Below are 20,289 nucleotides of genomic sequence, written 5' to 3' on the forward strand. Positions count from 1 at the left end.
GGCGAATCTTTTCGGGGGCTTGTCCTTCCTGGATCTGTTAGTCGCCATCTTGCCCCTAACCGCAGACACCGATGTGAGAGGCAGGACTATGCGTGCACCAGGCTTGTTGAGAGAAGACTATCCTGCGCTGTTACCCCCAGCCCCCGCTCGATATATGGCTCAAGAAACTGTGTCCTCCGGGGTTGAGAGGTTGTAGGGCAACAAAGCCACTGCTATGTGGGCCCAGGGATTACCAATAACAGGCGTCGCTAGGGAGCTGTCCCAGATTCCGAACTCGGACCCCACTCGAAGAAGCAGGGCGGTAGGCAGAGGGGGCAGGCAAGGGATCACCCAGGCGAAGGGGGCAAGCTGCAGAGTCGCAAACGCAGTCCCAGGCCCCAAAGGCCGCCGCTCTCACCCCTAGGCTGCACCTGCGCCATCCGCCGGAGTACGGACCGAGCCACCGCCGCCCTCTTAAAATCGCTCCCACTCTCCTTACCTCCAAGCTGAACCAGTCTGCAGCCTTCCTAAGCGCGGGGCGGCGCTCTTGCCCAAAGGCCCACCTGGGTAGTGGAGAAGCAGATGAGCTGGCTCCTCCAGCACCTCCACCTCAGCGGTGTTCAAGCCTGCCGACCCACAGGCTGAGATCTCGCGTTCCCAAGGCCTGGGCCCAGGCAGCCACGCGCCGCCTACAAGGTCTAGGGGGAGGCGCACTCCTCGTAGGGACCCCACACCACTACCCACACACGGGCCCCAAGCAGCTGTCAGCCATCAGAAGCAGGGGGGGCAGAGTCTCCAGAGGGCCCCCCCGTGCTGCCCGCTGATCTACGGGCCGATGCTACTCTCCACAACCTGTCACCGCAACTGGGGGGCACACACCTGCCGCTCATCTCAGAGGTGCGCCTCGCTGCATCTGCAACTCGCGGACCAACGCTTAGGACAGCAGGCCTCCGCTCCGCCCCCACTCCTCCCGGGCACCCGAAAATGGCGCCGGCACCGCTCAACCGCCACTAGCCCAGCGGGAGCGCCCCGACCACTTCAGGCCTTCTGGCGGCTCGGCCAAGTGCCTCCGGTCTCGCTGCCGCTTAGCCCGCTGCTCGTCTGCCCCAGCGTCAGTCACTATCTGCCTTAAGCGCACTACTCCTCTTCCACCGCCCCGCTCCTCCCGCGGCCGGTCAGACTCCGGGTGCTTGGAGGCTGCGTTGCCGCAGGGACGGGAATCGCCGTCGGACTGCTCACAGAGTGCTACCACCGGAGGGGGGCTGCTCAGTAGACCCTGGAAGGCACAGGGAGGGCGAAATACAAAGCTTTAAGGCGGCTGGCGCCGGAGGGACCGTACTTCACGTCCTACACCGCCGCCATCTTGCCACGCCCCCTTCTTTTTTTTTTTAACTTTATTTTTCAATTTGCATTATACAAATACAGAAACAAATCTGCATCAATATAGCGTACAAAGACATATTGTTGACATTATCAATGGCACGTAGAACAGATGATTGCATACCAGGGGGGGAAGATACCATGGGGTCACATAAGTATCCAGAAGCATATTACAGTGAGGAGGGAGCATGGGGTATAGCATGACTTTCCAGTGTGCATATAATTGAGGTCAGTCCTCTCATTCCGTGTCAAGGGGAGGCCCACTTTTGACATCCAACACACTCTCCTCGCCCTCAGTTGTATCCTGCGAGGAATACTCCCTCTCCGCCAACCCAGAGGACACACAACTCCTGCAAAACCATTAGGTCTTCTTGCAGCTTCTCGTTCCTTCTGGTGAGTTGCATGTCTGTTTCTTCGGCTAGGAACCACTCTCAGACATATTTAAGCCAGATGGGCACTTCTGGACCCTTCTGGACCCCTCTGCCCCATCCAGGGTATAGCCACCCTTCGCCTAGCGAGCACTAGCATTAGTTGTAGGATGTTTTATGGGAGTTTACTATTCTTTGGCTTCTGGACAAATGCAAGTAAACAATTTAAGGGTTCAAGCTGCATCCGAATGCCTGTAGCCGCAACAATCCTGCCCACCACCTCCACCCAGAACTGCTTGACCAGTGAACAATCCCAGTCTCAATGTAAAAAGCCCCTTTCTCTGTGGCACATCTAAGGCATCTATCTCCCTTATCAGGTGAAATGCGGTTCAGGGATACCGGGGTTAGGTAGGTACGATGCAGGGAGTTAAAATGTGTTAATTGAAACCTGGCATTGCAGGAGACTTTTCGCGTGAGGGCGCCTATGCGTGCTCATTGTTTCTCCTCCAGCTGAAGAGAGAGATTCTTCTCCCATGAAGCCCGAGAAGGCGGAACCAGAGGGACTGAGTCTTGTTTCATAGCCTTGTAGAGGAGAGAGATTAGTTTGCGACCTGTACCACAGATGAGCAGGATAAATAGGGTGTGCAAGAGGGGTGGAATATCTAACTGTGGCCAAGTGGTTTTCACTACGTCCTGAGCTCCCCGGAAGTGTAGGAATTGACCCTGTCCGAGGCCAAAATTCTCTTCTGCTTGCTCGTGATGGAGAAGGTCTTGTTGGGAAAAAGGTCGGCAAGAACTTCGCATCCACCCTCCCTCCAATATTGAAAGGACATGTATCGTCCCATGGCTATGAAGGGGGCCAGTATCCAAATAGAGAGCTCCCTGTGAAAGGGTGCTTGCCATAGACTTTTTCGACAAAACGCTGCCATGTAGGTAAGAGATGCGTCGGACCCCCTGCCCTGCATCAGGGCTTCCTGCAATGTCTGAGTATCCATCCTGTCAGAGAGAAGGCGTTTCTCCCAGTTATCCACGTCTGTCATCCAGCATGCCGCATGTTGCATTTGGGCCGCAACATAATATAAGTCAAAGTGTGGGGCTTCCAAACAGTATTGAAAGCTGCTCTGCTGCGCCTGCCCGCCCAAAGCAGGGACGTGAGCAGCATGTTGAGGGTTTTGAAGACACGTGGCAGCAGCAGACATAGGGAAATCTGGAGTACATATAGTGTCCTTGGAAGCATCACCATCTTAGAGATGGCCAGCCTACCCATCAATGACAGCGGAAGAGTATTCCAAAATGTCACCGATTGTTGTAGAGACTGGTTTATGCGGTCCACATTCCGGGCTAACGCTTGTGTGTCCGTCGGGGCCACCTGTATCCCAGGGTAGCGGAATCCCACCTGTTCCCAATGCAGTCCAAGGTCTGGAAGATCCCCCAGGGGCACCAAGGCCAGTCCCGCCAACGGGAAGATCAGGGACTTCCCGCGGTTGAGTCGCAAGCCAGAGACCTCACCAAATCTGTCTAAGTGGTACAGCAGGACCGTTAGTGCGTCCCAATGTAATTTCCCAGCGTTCCATGTCAGTCCTAATCCGGACCTCGAAGGGCTCTATGGCCAGGGCAAATAATAAGGGCAAGAGGGGACACCCCTGGCGAGTGCCCCTTCCCTGTTGCCAGTCCTCCGATCTTGCTTTGCCAAGTTTTTTATTTTTTTAACATTTTCAAGAATACAGCAAGATAGCTAGTTGCAAACAGAGCCAGTTACTTGCTTATGCAATACATAATTATCGTTCCATAAGAGTCATGTAAGCTACTACTACATGTGTATATCTGATCGCTTCAACATGCAGATCTAACATCACGATAGGTGGTCCCCTTAGAAAGAATGCAGCCATATCATTAATACAATAACTCCTAGCAGGATAGATCGCATTCAAAATTATATAACCAGAAAATTCGAAAGACGTGTAACATAATCAGACACATTGGTATATTTGCTATATCCCCAACCTGTATGCCACAGTCCTCCCCTACCTCCCATATTATTTTTCTTAAGGCACCTAAGTAGCAGGTGTCTTTTAATGTTCACGGGCCCACACCACAAATGGTTCCCATATGTCTTTGGGTCTGAATGTGGAGGGCATCAGCTCCCAGAATGTGGTCAATTGTGAGTGGCCAAATGTTATGTCTGCTATCCAGTCAGTGTTGGATGGAACCCGCTTACTTCCTCAATACATGGTGACCCTTCTTTTAGCGAAAAGGAGCAACAATGCGTGCAGCTTCCGAAGCTTGGCAGTAGTGTCTTTAAGATACCCTAGCAGACCCTGTATAGGATTAGGCTCTGCAGCTTGCCCGAGTATTTGGTGAATTATATGGAATATATCAATCCAGTAATTTTCTAACCTCGGGCAATCCCATGCAACATGTAAAAAGCCAGCTGGGGCCTTACCAAATTTCCAGCAACTGTCATCTTCTTTGAGACCTATATGATGCAAGCTAATGGGTGTTCTGTAAAATCTATGTAGGAATTTAAAAGGAACTAATCAGATCTTATAATTAGTGTAGAGAGCTGTGAGTTGACTACAACAATATAGCCATTGGTCCTCTATGAGCGTAGTCTGTAAGTCATCATTCCATGCCTGTAGTACCTGTGGTTTTGTCAAGGGGCTGAGTTCTGCATGTGGTTGTATATTCTGGTGATTAGTCGATGAGGGGACGCTGCCTTGAGAACATTTTCTAATGCGCTAAGGGTGGGTGGAGCTTCCGGAAAAGTGTCATGTATGGACCGACACGCAGCTCTAAGTTTGTGATATGCAAACAATTCAGAAAAAAGCAACTGCTGCTCTTCAGTGGCCGAAGGGGGTGGTCGGAAAGACCCTTCTGGATAAAGATCCACAAATGTATGTAGGTTCATGTTATTTGCCAGGTCCTTACCAATACCCTCCCCCGTGGAGAACAGCATCGGATTATGTGCTATGGGCATTGCTGGAGCATACAGTATGGGAGCACCAGCCCTCTTCCGTAACTCGTTCCAGGCCCAGCGCATAGTCTCTACAGTATCTATATCCTCCCTAGTGCATTTGTATCCTTTATATAGGGCAACCTGTAGGGGGAGAGGGGCTGCCGCCGCCGCTTCAATTGTTCTCCCAAGTTTAACCTTTGCGCGGGTCGCTGTATACAAGTCGCAAATCCAGCAACAAAATTCAGGGCCTAACCCCACAGCGCATAAGACCTCGTGAAGGTATCTCCAATCCACTGTGTCGAAAGCCTTGGAAAGGTCAATGCAGACCAAGACCATATGTTCCTCTCGATCACACACCTCATGCATGATATGGTTAAGCCAGCACAAATTCATCGCTGTGTTTCGTCCCGCTATGAACCCACACTGGTCCTCATGGACCAAGTGAGGCATGTAAGGCGCTAATCAGGTAGCCAAGAGCTTGCATAAGATTTTAACATCCGTGTTTATCATCGTAATCGGACAATACGATGAGGGCTCATGAGCATCGCCTCCAGGCTTTAAAATCATGCATATTTCCCCCTGTGTCATACTCTCAGAACTCTGCATTAAAACGCCTCGAGGTAGACCTGCAACAGGAGGCGAGAAAGCGTGCCCATGAAGGCTTGATAAAACTCCAGGGGGAACCCGTCGCTCCCCGGAGTTTGGCGTGCGGCAAGTGCTGCAGGGCAGATTGTATCTCTCCCAGCGTTAGGGGTTCGTCGAGCTCCTTCTGTGCTGACTTAGGGATAGCACGTAGTGGCAGGTCTTGGAGTTAAGGGAGATCGGATGCCTCGGAGATTGCAGGGTCCGCGGTATAGACTGTCTGCAGATTGAATTTTAGGACCCGGAGAAGTTCCACCTCTGAGTGGGCCTATCCTCCCGTGGGCTCCCGCAAAGCCAAGATCGCGTCAGGGGCACGTTCCCTCCGGAGTATCCAAGCCAAAAGCCGCTCGATTTATCTCCTTCCCTAAGAAGGCATTGTCTGTACTGTGTGAGGATGTATTTGTCGAGCCTGTCCCAAATGTAAAAGATAAGTTCCTGGATGCCACGCTCCCCACCCCTCCCAACCGCGTCAGGGGCCTCGCGAGTCTGTAGTTCCAAGAGGTGATGCTCTTCCTCCTGCAATTCCTGTTGGAGCTGTTTCCGGACCCCACAACCAAACTGTTGTATTTGTTTCCTAGATTGCTTTCCAGTAGCTGTGCCCTGTTCTTTCATTTCAGATCTGGGTACCTCAGTACGTGGCTCTATTTATTCTGGATGGTGCTGTTCCTCACCATTTGTTTCGTCCCTTCTCTATAGTGGGGTTTTTTGCACACTGTTCCCGTATTCTCACTGTATTGTTTGTGATGACTCCGCATTGTGGAGTGGAAAAGTTCTACAAAGAAAACTGACGTAGGCGCGCCGGGGTGGGACTTATGTATCCTCGCTGGCGTCACGGACGCGGATGATGTCAGGGCGGAGTCACATGGTGCCGTCCCCCCGGCGCGCAGGATGCTGTTTCAAAAAGTTTTCCGGATCCAGTCTCACGCCTGGGGATAATTCTACATTAAGGAATCTGCGGCTAGAATCGTCTCTACCAGATAAATCATTACCGAAGGTAAGTAACTCGTACATTTTGCCACCCATCGGAGTCCATGCAAACTGTGTTTCCAGAGCTGCCATTGCAGTCTGCGTGACAGGTGCTTGAATTCTGCACTTCAGATATAAGTTTCACTTATACACAGGTCACTGTATTTGAAACCTATGTCTCCCATAAAGTATGCCTTTCAGGCCAAGGGCAGGGTGCATGGTTCTAAGTGTGTAGGTACCCCTGCACAAGCAGAGGAACCCCTGCAAACCCAAGACTCCATTTTATGGTATTTGTAAGTGCTGGGTCATCTTAAAGTATGGGTGGACATTGGCATGTTGAGATATCCAGCTACATAATGGATACCCCAAACCTAGTCATGTTTGGTATCAAACATGTTGGAAACGTGCAACTACACCGATTTCATTGCTAGTTGCATGATACCATGTACTGGCTGGGGGGCTCCTTAGAGGACCCCTACCTTTGTAGCTTTCCAGGGTCTTCCTGCAGCCCACACTGCTGCCGGCGTCAGACACTGTTCTGCCCCCCTGCTGATGATCCTAACTTTGGAAGGGGGAAGCTGAGCAAAGGATTTCCTGCTATGGGGAGGTGTAACCACCTCTCCTTTAGAATTAGGTAGAATGGGTGCTCTTACGAGCGCCACCGGGCTACTTTGAAGGGAGCCTTTGGTGTCCTCCTTGCATAAACCAGTTTCACCCATTCCAGGAGCCCTTGGCTCCCACTCTGGTGTGAAACCACACAAAGGACAAAGGAGTGTCCAGCTCCTCCCGAGGGAGGTGCCCCAGAGCTCCTCCAAGTGGCCACTTGACTGCAATGTTGAATCTAGGCCCCTGCGAGCATCTGACCGGCTAGGACATCTGAGGAGCATCCCTGACCCCCTCTGATAGATGGGTTGCCACCGAAGAGGTTCTTCCCCTTGTTGGGGTTACTTAAGGGCTCCCCTGAGGGTAGGGCCTTAGCGTTGTCCCAACAACAATTTTTGGAGCCAATTGTTTGTCTTCTGAAACTTGTTCAAAGACTCTTCTGCTAGTGGACAATGGAATTCTTGTCTTCAAGCCGGGACCCACTACAAGACTGCTCCCGGTAGGAAGATTCGTGCTGCATCTTCGCCCCTGTGCTTCTTCAAGATCGGCAACTAAGTGGCCATGCATCCTTCGAGACAGCAAGGACTCATCCTGCATCCCAGCCTGATGGAATCTCCCTTGAAGTAAGGAGTCACTTCCCTGCATCCTAAGGCACCACAGCGTCGACGACTGGCTTGCTGATCCTCTTGTCCCACTCACATCCTCTGGCTCTGCAAAATAGGTGGTGGTTTGTTGGTTCTTCAGAGGCCTAGCCACTCTTCCCTGCAAGTTGGGAGACTGTAATCTCTCTCCAGCCAACGGTGACTGCCTCCCTGTGTATTGCATCCGTGTGTCATTGCTAAGGCTTGTTGGCCTTCTTCATGGAAGATCTTCAAGCTCCAAGCAGCCCCAGCCTCCAGCACTGCACACCCCAAAGCATGTCATACTGCTGGCATCCCTTGCCTCGTGGGTCTTCTCCTTCTGTGTGCTGCTGGGGCTTCCTTGCGACCCAATATCAGCGAGTCCTCAAGGGGTCTTCACCCATTCTTTCTGGCTCTCCATCGTGGTGAAGGCCAGTACTGACTTACCCTTGCTGGGTTAGTGCCTCAGACTTTGCATCCATGCATCTTCACACGCGAACCTTGTTCGCGTTTGCCAAGGCTTGTTGGTGGTTCTGCTGGCCACAGACCTTCCTGCACTTATCGACCAGTGTGGAATAGCGTGTGACAGGCTCCTGATATTTTACAACGTCACAGCTGCTGTTTTCTTCTCACTACATCTCATTAAGAACCTTCAACCAAGGCTGGTATTGTGGTCCTGTGCCTCCTGGTCACCTCCAGGGGGTTAGGACTCTGTCTCCTCTGCTTTCAGGTTCTTCTCATCTGGAGTCTTCATCCTGGTTTACCAGCCCAGTCCACAACACGATATAGCTGAAGAACTTCAACGACCCTCCATTGGTATTCACGGAGTTTTCCCACATCACTTCACCCCATGCACCGAGCTCCCTAGTGCGGGTATCCAGGGATGGGGTGACTCTACAACCTTCCTTCCTCATAGTGGTTCCTTTGGGAAGGGTCCTAAAACTCTAAAATCCATACCGCTACCTGTGTTGTTCTATGGATGCTGATCCTGTGTAACCACTCTTCACCCGAGTCCATGGCTACTCACCATGGGTGGTTCTTTGCTTCCCCTGGGGTTCTCCAACCTTGGGTCCTACTCCCATTTTGGTACCTAATTCGTATTCCACTATTTTAGTACATGGATATGCCCCCTGGCGGGGCCCTATGTGTTTTTCTATGCTCTTTATCTGTTTTCTAAGTATTCTTTGTGTGTAGTTGATACCTCCTGGGTAGGAGGTATACCAGGTTAGTGTCTAGTGTGTAGTAATAAAATACGGATCTGAAAGAGACACGTTAGTGATAGATTCCTTACCTTAGAATATCCCCAGGCGTCAGACTGGATCCGGAAATTTTTGTGTAGCAATACCCCTGCGCGTCGGTAGGCGTCGTCTGCGGCTCCGCGTCCGTCTTTTTCGATCCTTTCTTTCTTGAGTCCTCGACTCTGTCGGTGCCGGTAGGGATGCCCGGGGTCAAGCCCTGTTCGAAGTGCGACCGACTGATGTCGGTTACGGACCCCCATCGCCGGTGACTGAAGTGCTTAGGCCTCGACCACGACGACCGCACCTGCTCCGACTGCCGGGCCCTGACGTCGAAGGCTAGGCGGGACTCGAGCGACTCGAGCTCCGGCAGTCGGCCCCGCGCCGTTCCAGGTCCCGGTCCCACGGGAGGTCGAGGGACCGGTCGCGGGGTCGGAGTCCTCGCAGCTCCGGGAGTGGACATCGGTCGTCGGGATCCAAGTCCTCGGGTAAGAGGCATGAGAGGTCGGAGCGGCATCATTGCTCCTCCGACCCACCCCGATGCTCGCACGATGCGGCCGGGGGTTCGGACGACACCGCCCACGCGGCTCCGCGAGAGTCGCAAGCGTCGCCGCCTGCCCCACACCTTCGGGTCCCTGGGCCCGGCGCGACGCCGGAGGAGGTCGAGCGGTACCTCATGGCCATGAAGTCCCTCCCTCCTCGGCCGGGCCCCACGGCGCCTCCGGGCCCAGCGGTCCCGGCTGGAGGCCCTAGCGTGTCGGGCGCTTCAGCCCCAACGCCCCTGGGTGCTTCGGCCCCGGCGCCGCGGGACCTCACCGGATCCGCTTCCGGATCCGGGTCGTCGCCGGTCGTCCTCACCGGCGCCGGCCCCGAGGGTGTCGCCCCCGGCGCCCATTGTGGACGCCGTCCCCAATCTTCCCTTCGGTCCGACTCTGGCGCTGCTTCCGACGGCCTTTGGAGATTTCTATTTCCATGAGGAGGTCCGGTCTGTTGACCCTGGGTTACAGGAGACTGATGACAGAGGTGATTGGGAGGGGTCTGAGGACCCTCTGGCACAGGATTGCCAGTCACAGGAGGACTGGACATATGAGCTTGGGGAGGCCAGTGGTATTGACACCTCGCCAGACACTGGATTTGTCTCCCCTCCCACCGTGGCTACGGAGGAGGGGGCTGCTTACAGCGTAGTGTTGATGAGGGCAGCCAAGGCCTTGGGCCTGAAGCTCCCCGTCGCGGCCGTGAGGACTAACCTCCTCACTGAGGTTCACTGAGGTTCTTAAACCGCAGGCAAGCTCCAGCGAGCCTCTGCTGCCGTTTAATGAAGCCCTATGTGACGTTCTTGTGGGCACTTGGTCCAAGCCCGCCACAGGTCCGCCTGTGGATAGGAACGTGGCCAGACGCTACCGCCCGGCCCCGGGCCACCCTTGCTTTTTGTCCACCCATCCCACCCCCGAGAGCCTGGTTATCCAGGCCTCCACTTCCCAGACCGCATTCCCGACGGCCCCGCCCGATCGGGAATCCAAGAGATACGAACAGTTCGGAAAGAAAGTGTTCTCGTCCCTGAGTTTGGGACTGCGGTCTGTCAACACCGCGTGTCTCTTGGGCCGCTACACCCACACCCTGTGGTACACGGTCGCGGACGTGCTGCCACAATGCCCGGAGGAGGTCCGGGCTAAACTCGCCCAAGCCCTTGTGGAGGGTCGAGATGCGGCACGATACTCTATCCGGTGTGGGCTGGATACCACGGACTCACTGGGCAGGGCGATGGCAACGACGGTGGCGGTTCGACGCCACGCCTGGTTGAGGTCCGCCAATTTCTCGGCCGATGTCCAGGCCACCCTCCTGGATATGCCGTTCGATGGCCGTCGCCTTTTTGGCGACAAGGCAGACCATGCGCTGGAGCGCTTTAAGGACTCCAGGGCTAAGGCCAAGTCCTTAGGTCTCTCGACCACGCGCCAGCAATCGGGTGCCTTTCGCTCCTTTCGTGGCCACGGAAGGGGCGTCCCCACACGTGCTGCCAGCCACGCACAGCAGAATACACAGCAGCGCGGTGGCGGCCGTGGAAACCGCCGTGGCGGCGGCGGTCGGGGTCAGCGGCGAGGCCAGTCCACACCTCCCTCCGCAGCACCTGCCTCCAAACCTTCCTAGTCCGAGCTTTCAGGCCCATGTGACGCCTGTGGGAGGCAGGGTTCACCATCACCACTTCCACTGGCGCGCTGTCACATCGGACAAGTGGGTGCTGCAAGTCGTCCGAAGGGGCTACTCCCTCCCCTTCGAGGCGACCCCTCCAGCCATGCCACCGCAATTCCACCGCGTGTCGGGGGATCACTTGCAACTTCTGCAAGAGGAAGTCACGGCCCTCTTGGCCAAGGGGGCCATCGAGCACGTTCCTGGGCCAGAAGTAGGGTGTGGATGTTACTCCCACTACTTTCTGGTGCCCAAGAAGGGCAAGGGGGGCCTGCGCCCGATCTTGGACCTACGGAACGTCAACGGCTTCCTCCGTCAAGAGAAGTTCAAGATGCTGACTTTGGCTCAGGTCTTAGCTGCCCTGGACCCCGGAGACTGGATGGTAGCGTTGGACTTGCAGGACGCTTATTTTCACATCCCCGTCCTGCCGGCCCACCGGCGTTACCTGCGGTTCACGGTAGGCCACGATCACTTTCAGTTTACCGTGCTCCCCTTTGGCCTTACCAGCGCCCCACGGGTGTTCACGAAGGTGATGGCGGTGGTCGCAGCTCATCTGCGCAGGTTAGGGGTGTCAGTCTTCCCCTACGTCGACGACTGGTTGTTGAAAGCGGGCTCGCCCCAAACAGTCGTCAGCCACCTCCAGACTACGGCCGACCTCCTGCATTTGCTGGGGTTCTCCATCAATGTGCCGAAGTCGCACCTGTGTCCCTCTCAGAAGCTACTCTTCATCGGAGCGGTTCTAGACTCGGCGCAGTTTCGGGTTTACCCTCCCGAACAGCGGGTTCGGGATATTCAGGCTCTGATTCACATCTTTCAGCCTTTATCCCGCGTCTCGGTCAGGTTGACGCTGCGGCTTCTGGGGCTGATGGCCTCCTGCATCCTTCTGGTGCGTCACGCCTGGTGGCGGATGCGGGCTCTGCAGTGGGACCTGAAGTTTCAGTGGGCCCAGCATCAGGGCAACTTGTCCGATTTGATAAAAATTTATATCGCGCAGAACAATAACCCGCAGGTATCAAGGCGCCTAACAATACGATCAAAAAAGAAGCAGACATCCTTACATATAGGCTTGCCGAAAAAGGCACGTTTTGAGGGCACTACGGAATTTATGTAGGGAGGGTAGGGATCTGAGGTCCAAAGGAAGGTCGTTCCACCATCTGGGGGCCAGAGTGGAAAAGGCCCTGCCACCCCACTTAGCTCTTTGTATGCGGGGAGCTGTCAGAAGTGATTTCCCGGAGGAACGCAGGTTCCTTCCGGGAATATAGTGGGAGATGATGGAGCCAACTCCCGTATCACTATTTTTTGCAATGGCTCTATATGTCATACATAGAACTTTGAACCGTATTCGGTGTTCTACAGGTAGCCAGTGCAGCGTGTTCCTGGCCGCCATGGCCGAAGAGCGTCTGGGAATGTCCAGAACAAATCTGGCTGTGGCATTTTGAACTACTTGTAAGCGCTGCAGGAGGCTCCTATTTAGCCCTGCGTACAACGCATTACAATAGTCCAAGCGTGAACCAATAAGTGCGACAGCTATTTGCTTTCTGGACTGCAGGGAGAGGTATTTCCTAATCCTTCGCAGAGTGTAGATCAAGCCCCAACAGGTGGAGATGGTTCTACTCACCTGTTTGTTCATATCAAGGGCCGGGTCTATTATCACCCCGAGATTCTTAGCAGATGTAGTGGGGGAAGGACACTTTCCCAGCGAGTCAGGCCACCAATTGGCTGACCAGATGTTTTCTTTCCCTCCAAACACCATCACCTCAGTCTTCTCCCCATTCAGTTTAAGAGAGTTCTGAATCATCCAGTGACCAACCGCCTCCATACAAGGTCTAAACTTGGAGGCGGTTTGCACATCTGAATGGGAGAGAGAGACGAGTATTTGGGTGTCATCTGCGTAAGAAACTACCTCCATCCCGAAAGATCTTATAAGTCTGGCCAATGGGGTCACATAGATGTTGAATAGGGTCGGACTAAGCGCCGACCCTTGAGGGACCCCACATAGCACTGGTCGGGATGGAGATAGAAACTCCCCCAGCTTGACTCTTTATTCCCTCCCATCAAGGAAGGAAGTCAATAGATCTAGAGCTGCGTCCTTCACCCCCACATCCCTCAAGCGTGATGTAAGAACTGAGGGGTAGAGGGTATCGAAGGCCGCAGTTAGGTCTAGTAAGACCAGGAGGGTGGTCTGACCCCCATCGACTGTCGTGCGGATATTATCAAGCACGATGGTGAGGGCCGACTCGGTGCTATGTTCCCTCCTGAATCCGTGCTGGGAGGGGTCCAGGCAGTCCGAGCTCTCCACAAAAGCAGCGAGATGCTTGTTAAGATGTACTTCAAGCATCTTCGCTGGAGCCGGAAGCAGCGAAATAGGACGGAAATTTTTTAAGACCTCCGGATCGAGAGAGGCCTTCTTTAACAGGGGTTTCACTACCGCTTTCTTCCACTCCGAGGGGAAGATGCCGTCTCTAATAGCTAGATTCATTATTTCTAGCAATGGTGGTAGGAGGGTCTCCCTGCACTGCTTAATGATTTTCAGTGGGCAGGTATCCAAGGGGGAACCGGACTTGGTCTTGTTAAGCAAGATCTCCAGATCATGCAAGGCCAGCAGGGGAAAGGAGTCCAGGGTGCACGAAGGGGGGATGTCAGTAATGGTCATGTTCATCTCAGCCCTAACAGTGGGCACCCTGATACAAGCTCTTTGTACCTCAAGAGCCAGATGGATGTCCTGTATTTTAGTGTGGAAAAAGGAAGCAATCCTATCACAAAGATCTTGAGATGGAATAACAGGATCAGGGGCTTGCAAGTTGACTAACGAGTCAACGATTTTAAAGAGCTCCTTCGGCGAGGAAAGCGAGCTTGTGAGGGTTACATAGTAGTCTTGTTTAGCCTGCACAATCTCTGCTTTGTATTTTCTAATAAGGACTTTATGGGCTTCCTTGTTCTTAAAGTCCCAACTAGCATGCCAGAGCCTCTCCTTCCTCCTCACTTCTTGCTACTCACGTCTTGATCTCGGAGGGCACTGCAAGACAGTTGCAGTGGTGGCTCACGGACCGCGATTGGGTCAGTGGCAGGTCCCTCTCCCTACCCCACCCGGAGCACGTAGTTGTGACGGACGCGTCCCTCCAGGGCTGGGGTGGCCACATGGGAGAGGCGGAGATCAGAGGACTCTAGTCTCCACATCAACCTGTTGGAGTTACGGGCGATTCGTCTAGCGCTGAAGGCATTCCTCCCCTCTGTCCGGGGGAGTGTAGTGCAGGTGTTCACGGACAACACCACCGCCTTGTGGTACTGCAACAAACAGGGCGGGGTGGGGTCATGGACCCTATGCCAGGAGGCTCTGCGCCTCTGGCAGTGGCTGGAAAATCAGGGTGTGACCCTGGTGGTTCAACACCTGGCAGGTTCTCTGAATGCCAGGGCGGACGAACTCAGCCGTCGGTGCATGATGGATCACGAATGGCGTCTGAACTCGGACGTGGCGCAAGGCCTCTTTCAGCAATGGGGAGAGCCTTGGTTAGATCTATTCGCCACCGAAGAGAACGCGCAATGTCATCAATTCTGCGCGTTGGAATTTCCAAGGCGGCACTCGCTCGGAGACGCTTTTCGTTGCGAGTGGAGCTGCGGTCTGTTGTACGCCTTTCCGCCTATACCACTTCTGCCCAGAGTGCTGAAGAAGATCAGGCGCGACCGGGCCCAAGTCATCCTTGTGGCTCCGGACTAGGCACGAAGATACTGGTATCCCGAGCTACTCAGCATGTCAGTAGATCCCCCGATTCGTCTGCCCCTTCGGGAGGACCTTCTGTCGCAGCAGCAGGGGACGGTCCTCTACCCGAACCTGTCCAGTCTCCACCTACAAGCTTGGAGATTGAGCGGCGACAGTTGAGGCCATTTGACTTGCCTCCTGAAGTCTGTAACGTCATTCTGGCAGCCAGGCGTCCCTCCACAAAGTCGGTATACGCCTGCAGGTGGAACAGATTTGTGGCATGGTGCACAGCAAAGGCTGTGGATCCACTCTCTGCCCCCCTTTCTGAGGTTCTCCTCTTCCTTCTTTCTCTTGCCCAGCAGGGCTCTGCTCTGGGCACTGTCAAGGGCTACCTTTCTGCCCTTTCTGCCTTCTTAAGGCTACCTGATCAGCCTTCTTTGTTCAAGTCCCCTATTGTAAATCATTTTCTTAAGGGCATCACGCACATGTTCCCTCCTGTTCCCTTCATGATTCCCCAGTGGGACTTGAACCTTGTTCTTACCTTCCTGATGTGCGCTCCCTTTGAGCCACTTCACAACTGTCCTCTTCGTCTTCTGACTCTAAAGACTGCTTTCCTGGTTGCCATCACCTCTGCCAGGAGAGTGAGTGAGCTCCAGGCCCTTTCTTGTACTCCACCTTTCCTTTCTGTCCATCCGGACAAGGTTGTGTTGCGTACCAAGCCATCCTTCCTGCCCAAGGTTGTCTCAACCTTCCACATTGGGCAGTCCATCACCTTGCCGACCTTCTTTCCGCCTCCGCATCCCTCTAAAGAGGAAGAGCGGCTCCACCATCTGGACCCAAAACGTGCACTCTCATTCTATTTGGATCGCACACGCCAGTTCCGGGTGGATGACCAACTCTTTGTTGGCTACGTGGGTGCTAAGAAGGGGAAGGCGGTACACAAGCGGACCATCTCCCGGTGGATCATCTTGTGTATCCAGGCATGTTACTCCATGGCTAAGAAGGAGCCCCCTGTTGGATTGAGGGCTCATTCCACTCGGGCCACGGCAACTAAAACTGCCCTGGGCCGGGGAGTGCCCTTACAGGACATTTGCCAGGCAGCTACGTGGGCCTCGCTGCACACGTTCGCACGACACTACTGCCTGGACAGTCAAGTCCGGAGGGATGGCTTCTTTGGCCGTTCCGTCCTCCAGGACTTTCTGGTGTGATTATTGGTTCGCAGACCCACCACCGGGGTTGGTATTGCTGGGCTATCTATTCTAAGGTAAGGAATCTATCACTAACGTGTCTCTTTCAGATGCACAAGTTACTACTTGTGTAACGATATATCTGTAAGAGACATTAGTTAGTGATGGATTCCTTACCGACCCACCCATCCTCCCCGTTCTGCGAACCGATATCTAGGGTTAAGGTCATCCCCTTTCAGGGCCCTAGTTTCTTGGCACCAGTGTTGGTTCTATCATGGCTCTGCGTATCTGGCGCGGAAAAGCTGTGTATCAGAACTGACGTCAGCGCGCATGGGCGGCGTCTAAGTACTCCGACGACGTCATTCCGGCGCTAACGACGCCGACGACTGACGCGGAGCCGCAGACGACGCCTACCGACGCGCAGGGGTATTGCTACGCAAACATTTCCGGATCCAGTTTGACGCCTGGGGATATTCTAAGGTAAGGAATCTATCACTAACTAATGTCTCTTACAGATATATCGTTACACAAGTAGTAACTTGTGCTTTAGTTCTACTCACCTGCTATGTTTCTTTCTTGTGTGAAAAGCTTACTGACTGACTAAAGTGGTACATGCAATTGCTTTAAACCCTTCTGGATAACCCTTAGATGCTCTCCGCAGCTACCCCTTGAGAACTTCGGTTTTCAGGGACCAAAACACCATCACTAAGGGTTGCTTGGACTCAGTGCAGTGTCTCACCATAGGTGTACACTATATACTAAGCCAACCTCCTACAGTATGAAAGTATAGGTAAGTGATGGTAGCAGAGTTGCACAGGGTGACAGGTCTCAGTTTGGGGGCATCCCCAAAACAGTGGCTTCTGGAGATTATTGAAAAGCCCAGAAAGGGAAAAGTCAGAGATTTGTGATGCTGGGAATAGTACTCCCAAGGAAAGTGTCAGAAAGGGGGATGTTCTTAAATGAGCATTGGCTTGAAGAATTATACCTGAAAGCAGTGAGTTGTGACAATAAAGTTGCAGAGGACGGCATTTTGGTGGGAGGGGGCACATGGTTTTGGAAATGGTGTGGGAGAATGAATTCGTATCACAGGGTACAGCTTACTCAGCACAGCCTACTGCTCAGGCAATAGGTTTCCAGTAAGAAGCACATGAGAGTATGCACCCTCAAATAGGAAGTGTGAAAACAAGATACTTAATGGATAGTTTCGATCTGTATAAGACTCTGGATTGATTGTACTGATGATGAGCCAGTGGCTTGTGTGGCTCAAATGTTGAACCATTGTATTTTCTATGAAAATGCTAAATAAGAATGTTAAAAATGATTGTTCACATTTGATTTATTATAGGAGGAGACACTTTGGATGAATGTGGATTAAGATACCTGCTGGCCATGCGTCTGCATACGTGCCTTCTAACATCTCTGCCTCCATTATATCGAATTCAGTTACTCCACCAAGGTAACATTTTCCGAGATCCACTCTTAATTTTCATGTTCTGTTGATTACATAAGTGAGACATTTTAATTCGTTTTCAAGAGGATCAGCATTAATAGGCTCAAATTGTAAGATATATTGTTGCAGTGCATAACTGCCCATCTGCCCTCATGACGTGGTGGTCACCCACGAATTTGCTGACACACCCTCACTCTCCCTCTAGACGGAGGGGGATTGAGGGTCCCGTATTTCTGTTTCTATTACCTTGCCGCCCAATGCCATTACAGTTATTGTTGATACTACCCTGATGCACGCATTCCATCCATTTGCCCGAGCGCGCACAACTAGGACTACTCCATTCCCAGTTATTACCCAAGGGCATACCACTGGAGACCCGAGATATCCAGACTGTCTCTACGACATGCTGGGCATGGAGCAGAATGTGGCGATTACAGCATGGGGAATTTTATACTCCCGCAAACTTACTCTCCCTAGCAACCCATTGCTCCCCCTCACTAAGGAGGCACTGGTAAAACGCACACGGGACCGCCACTCATTGTATACAACAAGGGACCTATTTCCATGTGGACATGTCCTACACTTAACTGACACCATACCAACACAAGATACACTTTGTATAGACCTGTTAATTTTTAGAAGACTACACAGCACTTTACACTCCCTTATGCCCACTTACCCTCTACCACTGTACAACTTAGCGCCCCTGCATATGCTGCCCACGGCTACAGATGGAAGCCACATGACCTCTAGACTCTATCATTCATGCATGATATAAAGGCAGGACACCACTACACGAGCGTGGGTAAAGTAGGAAAAAGAACTAGGGATGCAGCTCACGGACGAAATATGTAGCTACTGCTGCACACAAACAAAAAATACGTCCATCAATTAGAGGCATAAACTACTGCACTTCAAATTTTTACACATGTATTACCTCTCCACAGCTGATATCGCTAAATTTGAACCCTCCAGATCCGATCAATGTCAAAAATGCGATGGTGCGGGTTACGCACACCTGGCCTGGACGTGCCCGGCAGTGGACACTTACTGGATGGTTATATAATCCCACATTTCGGCTGTGTCAACCCATGCCATGACCCCAGATCCACTGACTACCCTACTGGGGTACACCCAGAACGTCTCGCACATATACGTCATGTAGTTTTTATGGCGCTACTGCTGGGCAAAAGGGAGATAGCCTTACATTGCGGTAACGCCAGGCCACCCAGTGCACCGGACTGGCTGGAGAGTATGAGCCGCTGCGAGGACATGGGGAGGGCTACATCAATCAACAACCTCCTACATCCTGTCCTAGGGATATCTGGACACGCTTCCGAGCATATGTCCAAAAACTAACACTAGATGCCTCTAATCCGTCCACTCCCATCGAATCACAACGCAAAGGGAACCACCGCCTTATCCCTTAATGGTCCCTCCGTGATATATCACGATATCTCATAAACCTGTCTAACTTTACATTTTACAGAGCTGGCTAATATAGTATATGTTAACATTTCTTTTTACTGGAATCCATGTCTGCTGATACTATGCAACTGTCAACTGTTTTACTGTCTACATTCTAAAATTCAATAAATACAGAAATAAAAGTTAAATATTATTTTGGTCCAGGGGAGGTGGTGGTCACTGTGACCCACTGTTTCATTTAAATTAGCACCAGGAAAGTGATGATCTCTGGGCGGGGTGGTCTATGCTGCCCCCAGCCCACCCCCTCATTTATTGTTTCTTTGCGGCCCCGGGAGTTGGTGATCCCTGGAGCTCGGGGGGGGGGGGGCTTTGAGCTGCACCACCCTCCCTTTATTAACACATAAGTCATGGGGAGGTGGTGGTCTCCAGGGCACTTATAAGCCCCAGGAGAGGGAACCCGTGTGCCCCGCTCCTTTAATTCCCCCATTTCCCTTGGACCTAGCCCACTCGGGGTCCCATTAGTAAAGAAGCGCGGGAGCCGGCACTTAATTTTTTTTTTTTGCTGAGCCCTTGCATGTATATGTATATATATATATATGTGTGTTCCAAGGATAATCTGGAAAAGTACAGATTTACTCCAAGCTGTAAGTACGGACACGAACCCAAATTAGGTGCAAAAAGTGGTTTTATTCAGTTGCGGTGTTCCCAGTCATCATGACGCGTTTCGCGCTTCCCAGAGCGCTTGATCACATGACACAGTTAATCACCAGACATTGGTTTAAATACAATCATCACATGTTGTCAGAGCCTACAAATTGCATAAACATAGAAGAGTTTTCAGCGTCCAAACTACAAAAGGTATTTACATCGAATAACACAGGTTTAATATACTTTATAATGCAAGTTTGGCACTGTAAGTTTGAAAACATAATTACTGTAATGTGAGAGAGTAAAAAACCTTGTCCTGTGCAAATAGTGATAGTAAATTAAACAAAAAATCGTGTTTTAAATTTCCAAGTTTAGAATGTAATTACTTTTGAAAGTGCAGTGCAGTTGCTGATGTTCGTCGTATTTGAGAACGTAATGCAGATTTTGAAAAAATATGTCTGCATTGACAATTGTTGTGTACAAATGCTTGAAAATGGAAGAGCTATGGATCCCCATATGTTCTAAATGTCCAATAAGCATTGTAACAGGAGAGAAAAGGTCCAACATTTGAGCATCCCACCCTATATGTGTGTGTGTAACCAAAAACGTCCAGAAGCTTGAGGCCGCACAGCACTGCAGGTTAGTAACAACTCTATTTAAACCAAGCAGGCAGCTTAATATCCCTTTGAAGTCCATGGCCTGACGCGTTTCGATGCCGCTGTTTGCATCTCCTCAGAGGCCGTGTCAGCAGAGGTGATTTGTGGCTACCGCATCTCCCCTCCGTGTTTCCGTAATAGGGGGCTTCAGTGCTCCTCCTTTGGTGGCAGTTCATTTTTAAATGCACGCTGGGATTTGAGGTCTCATTTTGCCAATTAACGCCCTTTAGTGGGTTATGTCCGCTGCAGCTATTTATGGACAATTTTTCTCGGCCCTCCATTGAGCCTTG

At 52.2% G+C, this 20,289-nt stretch overlaps 1 protein-coding gene across 2 annotated transcripts in view; it reads left to right on the forward strand.

The window, feature by feature from the left end:
• DMXL2 (Dmx like 2) overlaps positions 1-20,289 on the forward strand; it is a 1,907,871-nt gene that overhangs the window by 672,893 nt on the left and 1,214,689 nt on the right. For both annotated transcript variants that reach the window (XM_078684818.1, XM_078684819.1), the window contains exon 19: positions 17,163-17,273. In XM_078684818.1, the coding sequence (XP_078540944.1) occupies positions 17,163-17,273 (111 nt within the window). The remainder of the gene's footprint in view (positions 1-17,162; positions 17,274-20,289) is intronic.

This window comes from Lissotriton helveticus, chromosome 3_2 (assembly GCF_964261635.1).
Source record: "Lissotriton helveticus chromosome 3_2, aLisHel1.1, whole genome shotgun sequence".
Taxonomy (NCBI): domain Eukaryota; kingdom Metazoa; phylum Chordata; class Amphibia; order Caudata; family Salamandridae; genus Lissotriton; species Lissotriton helveticus.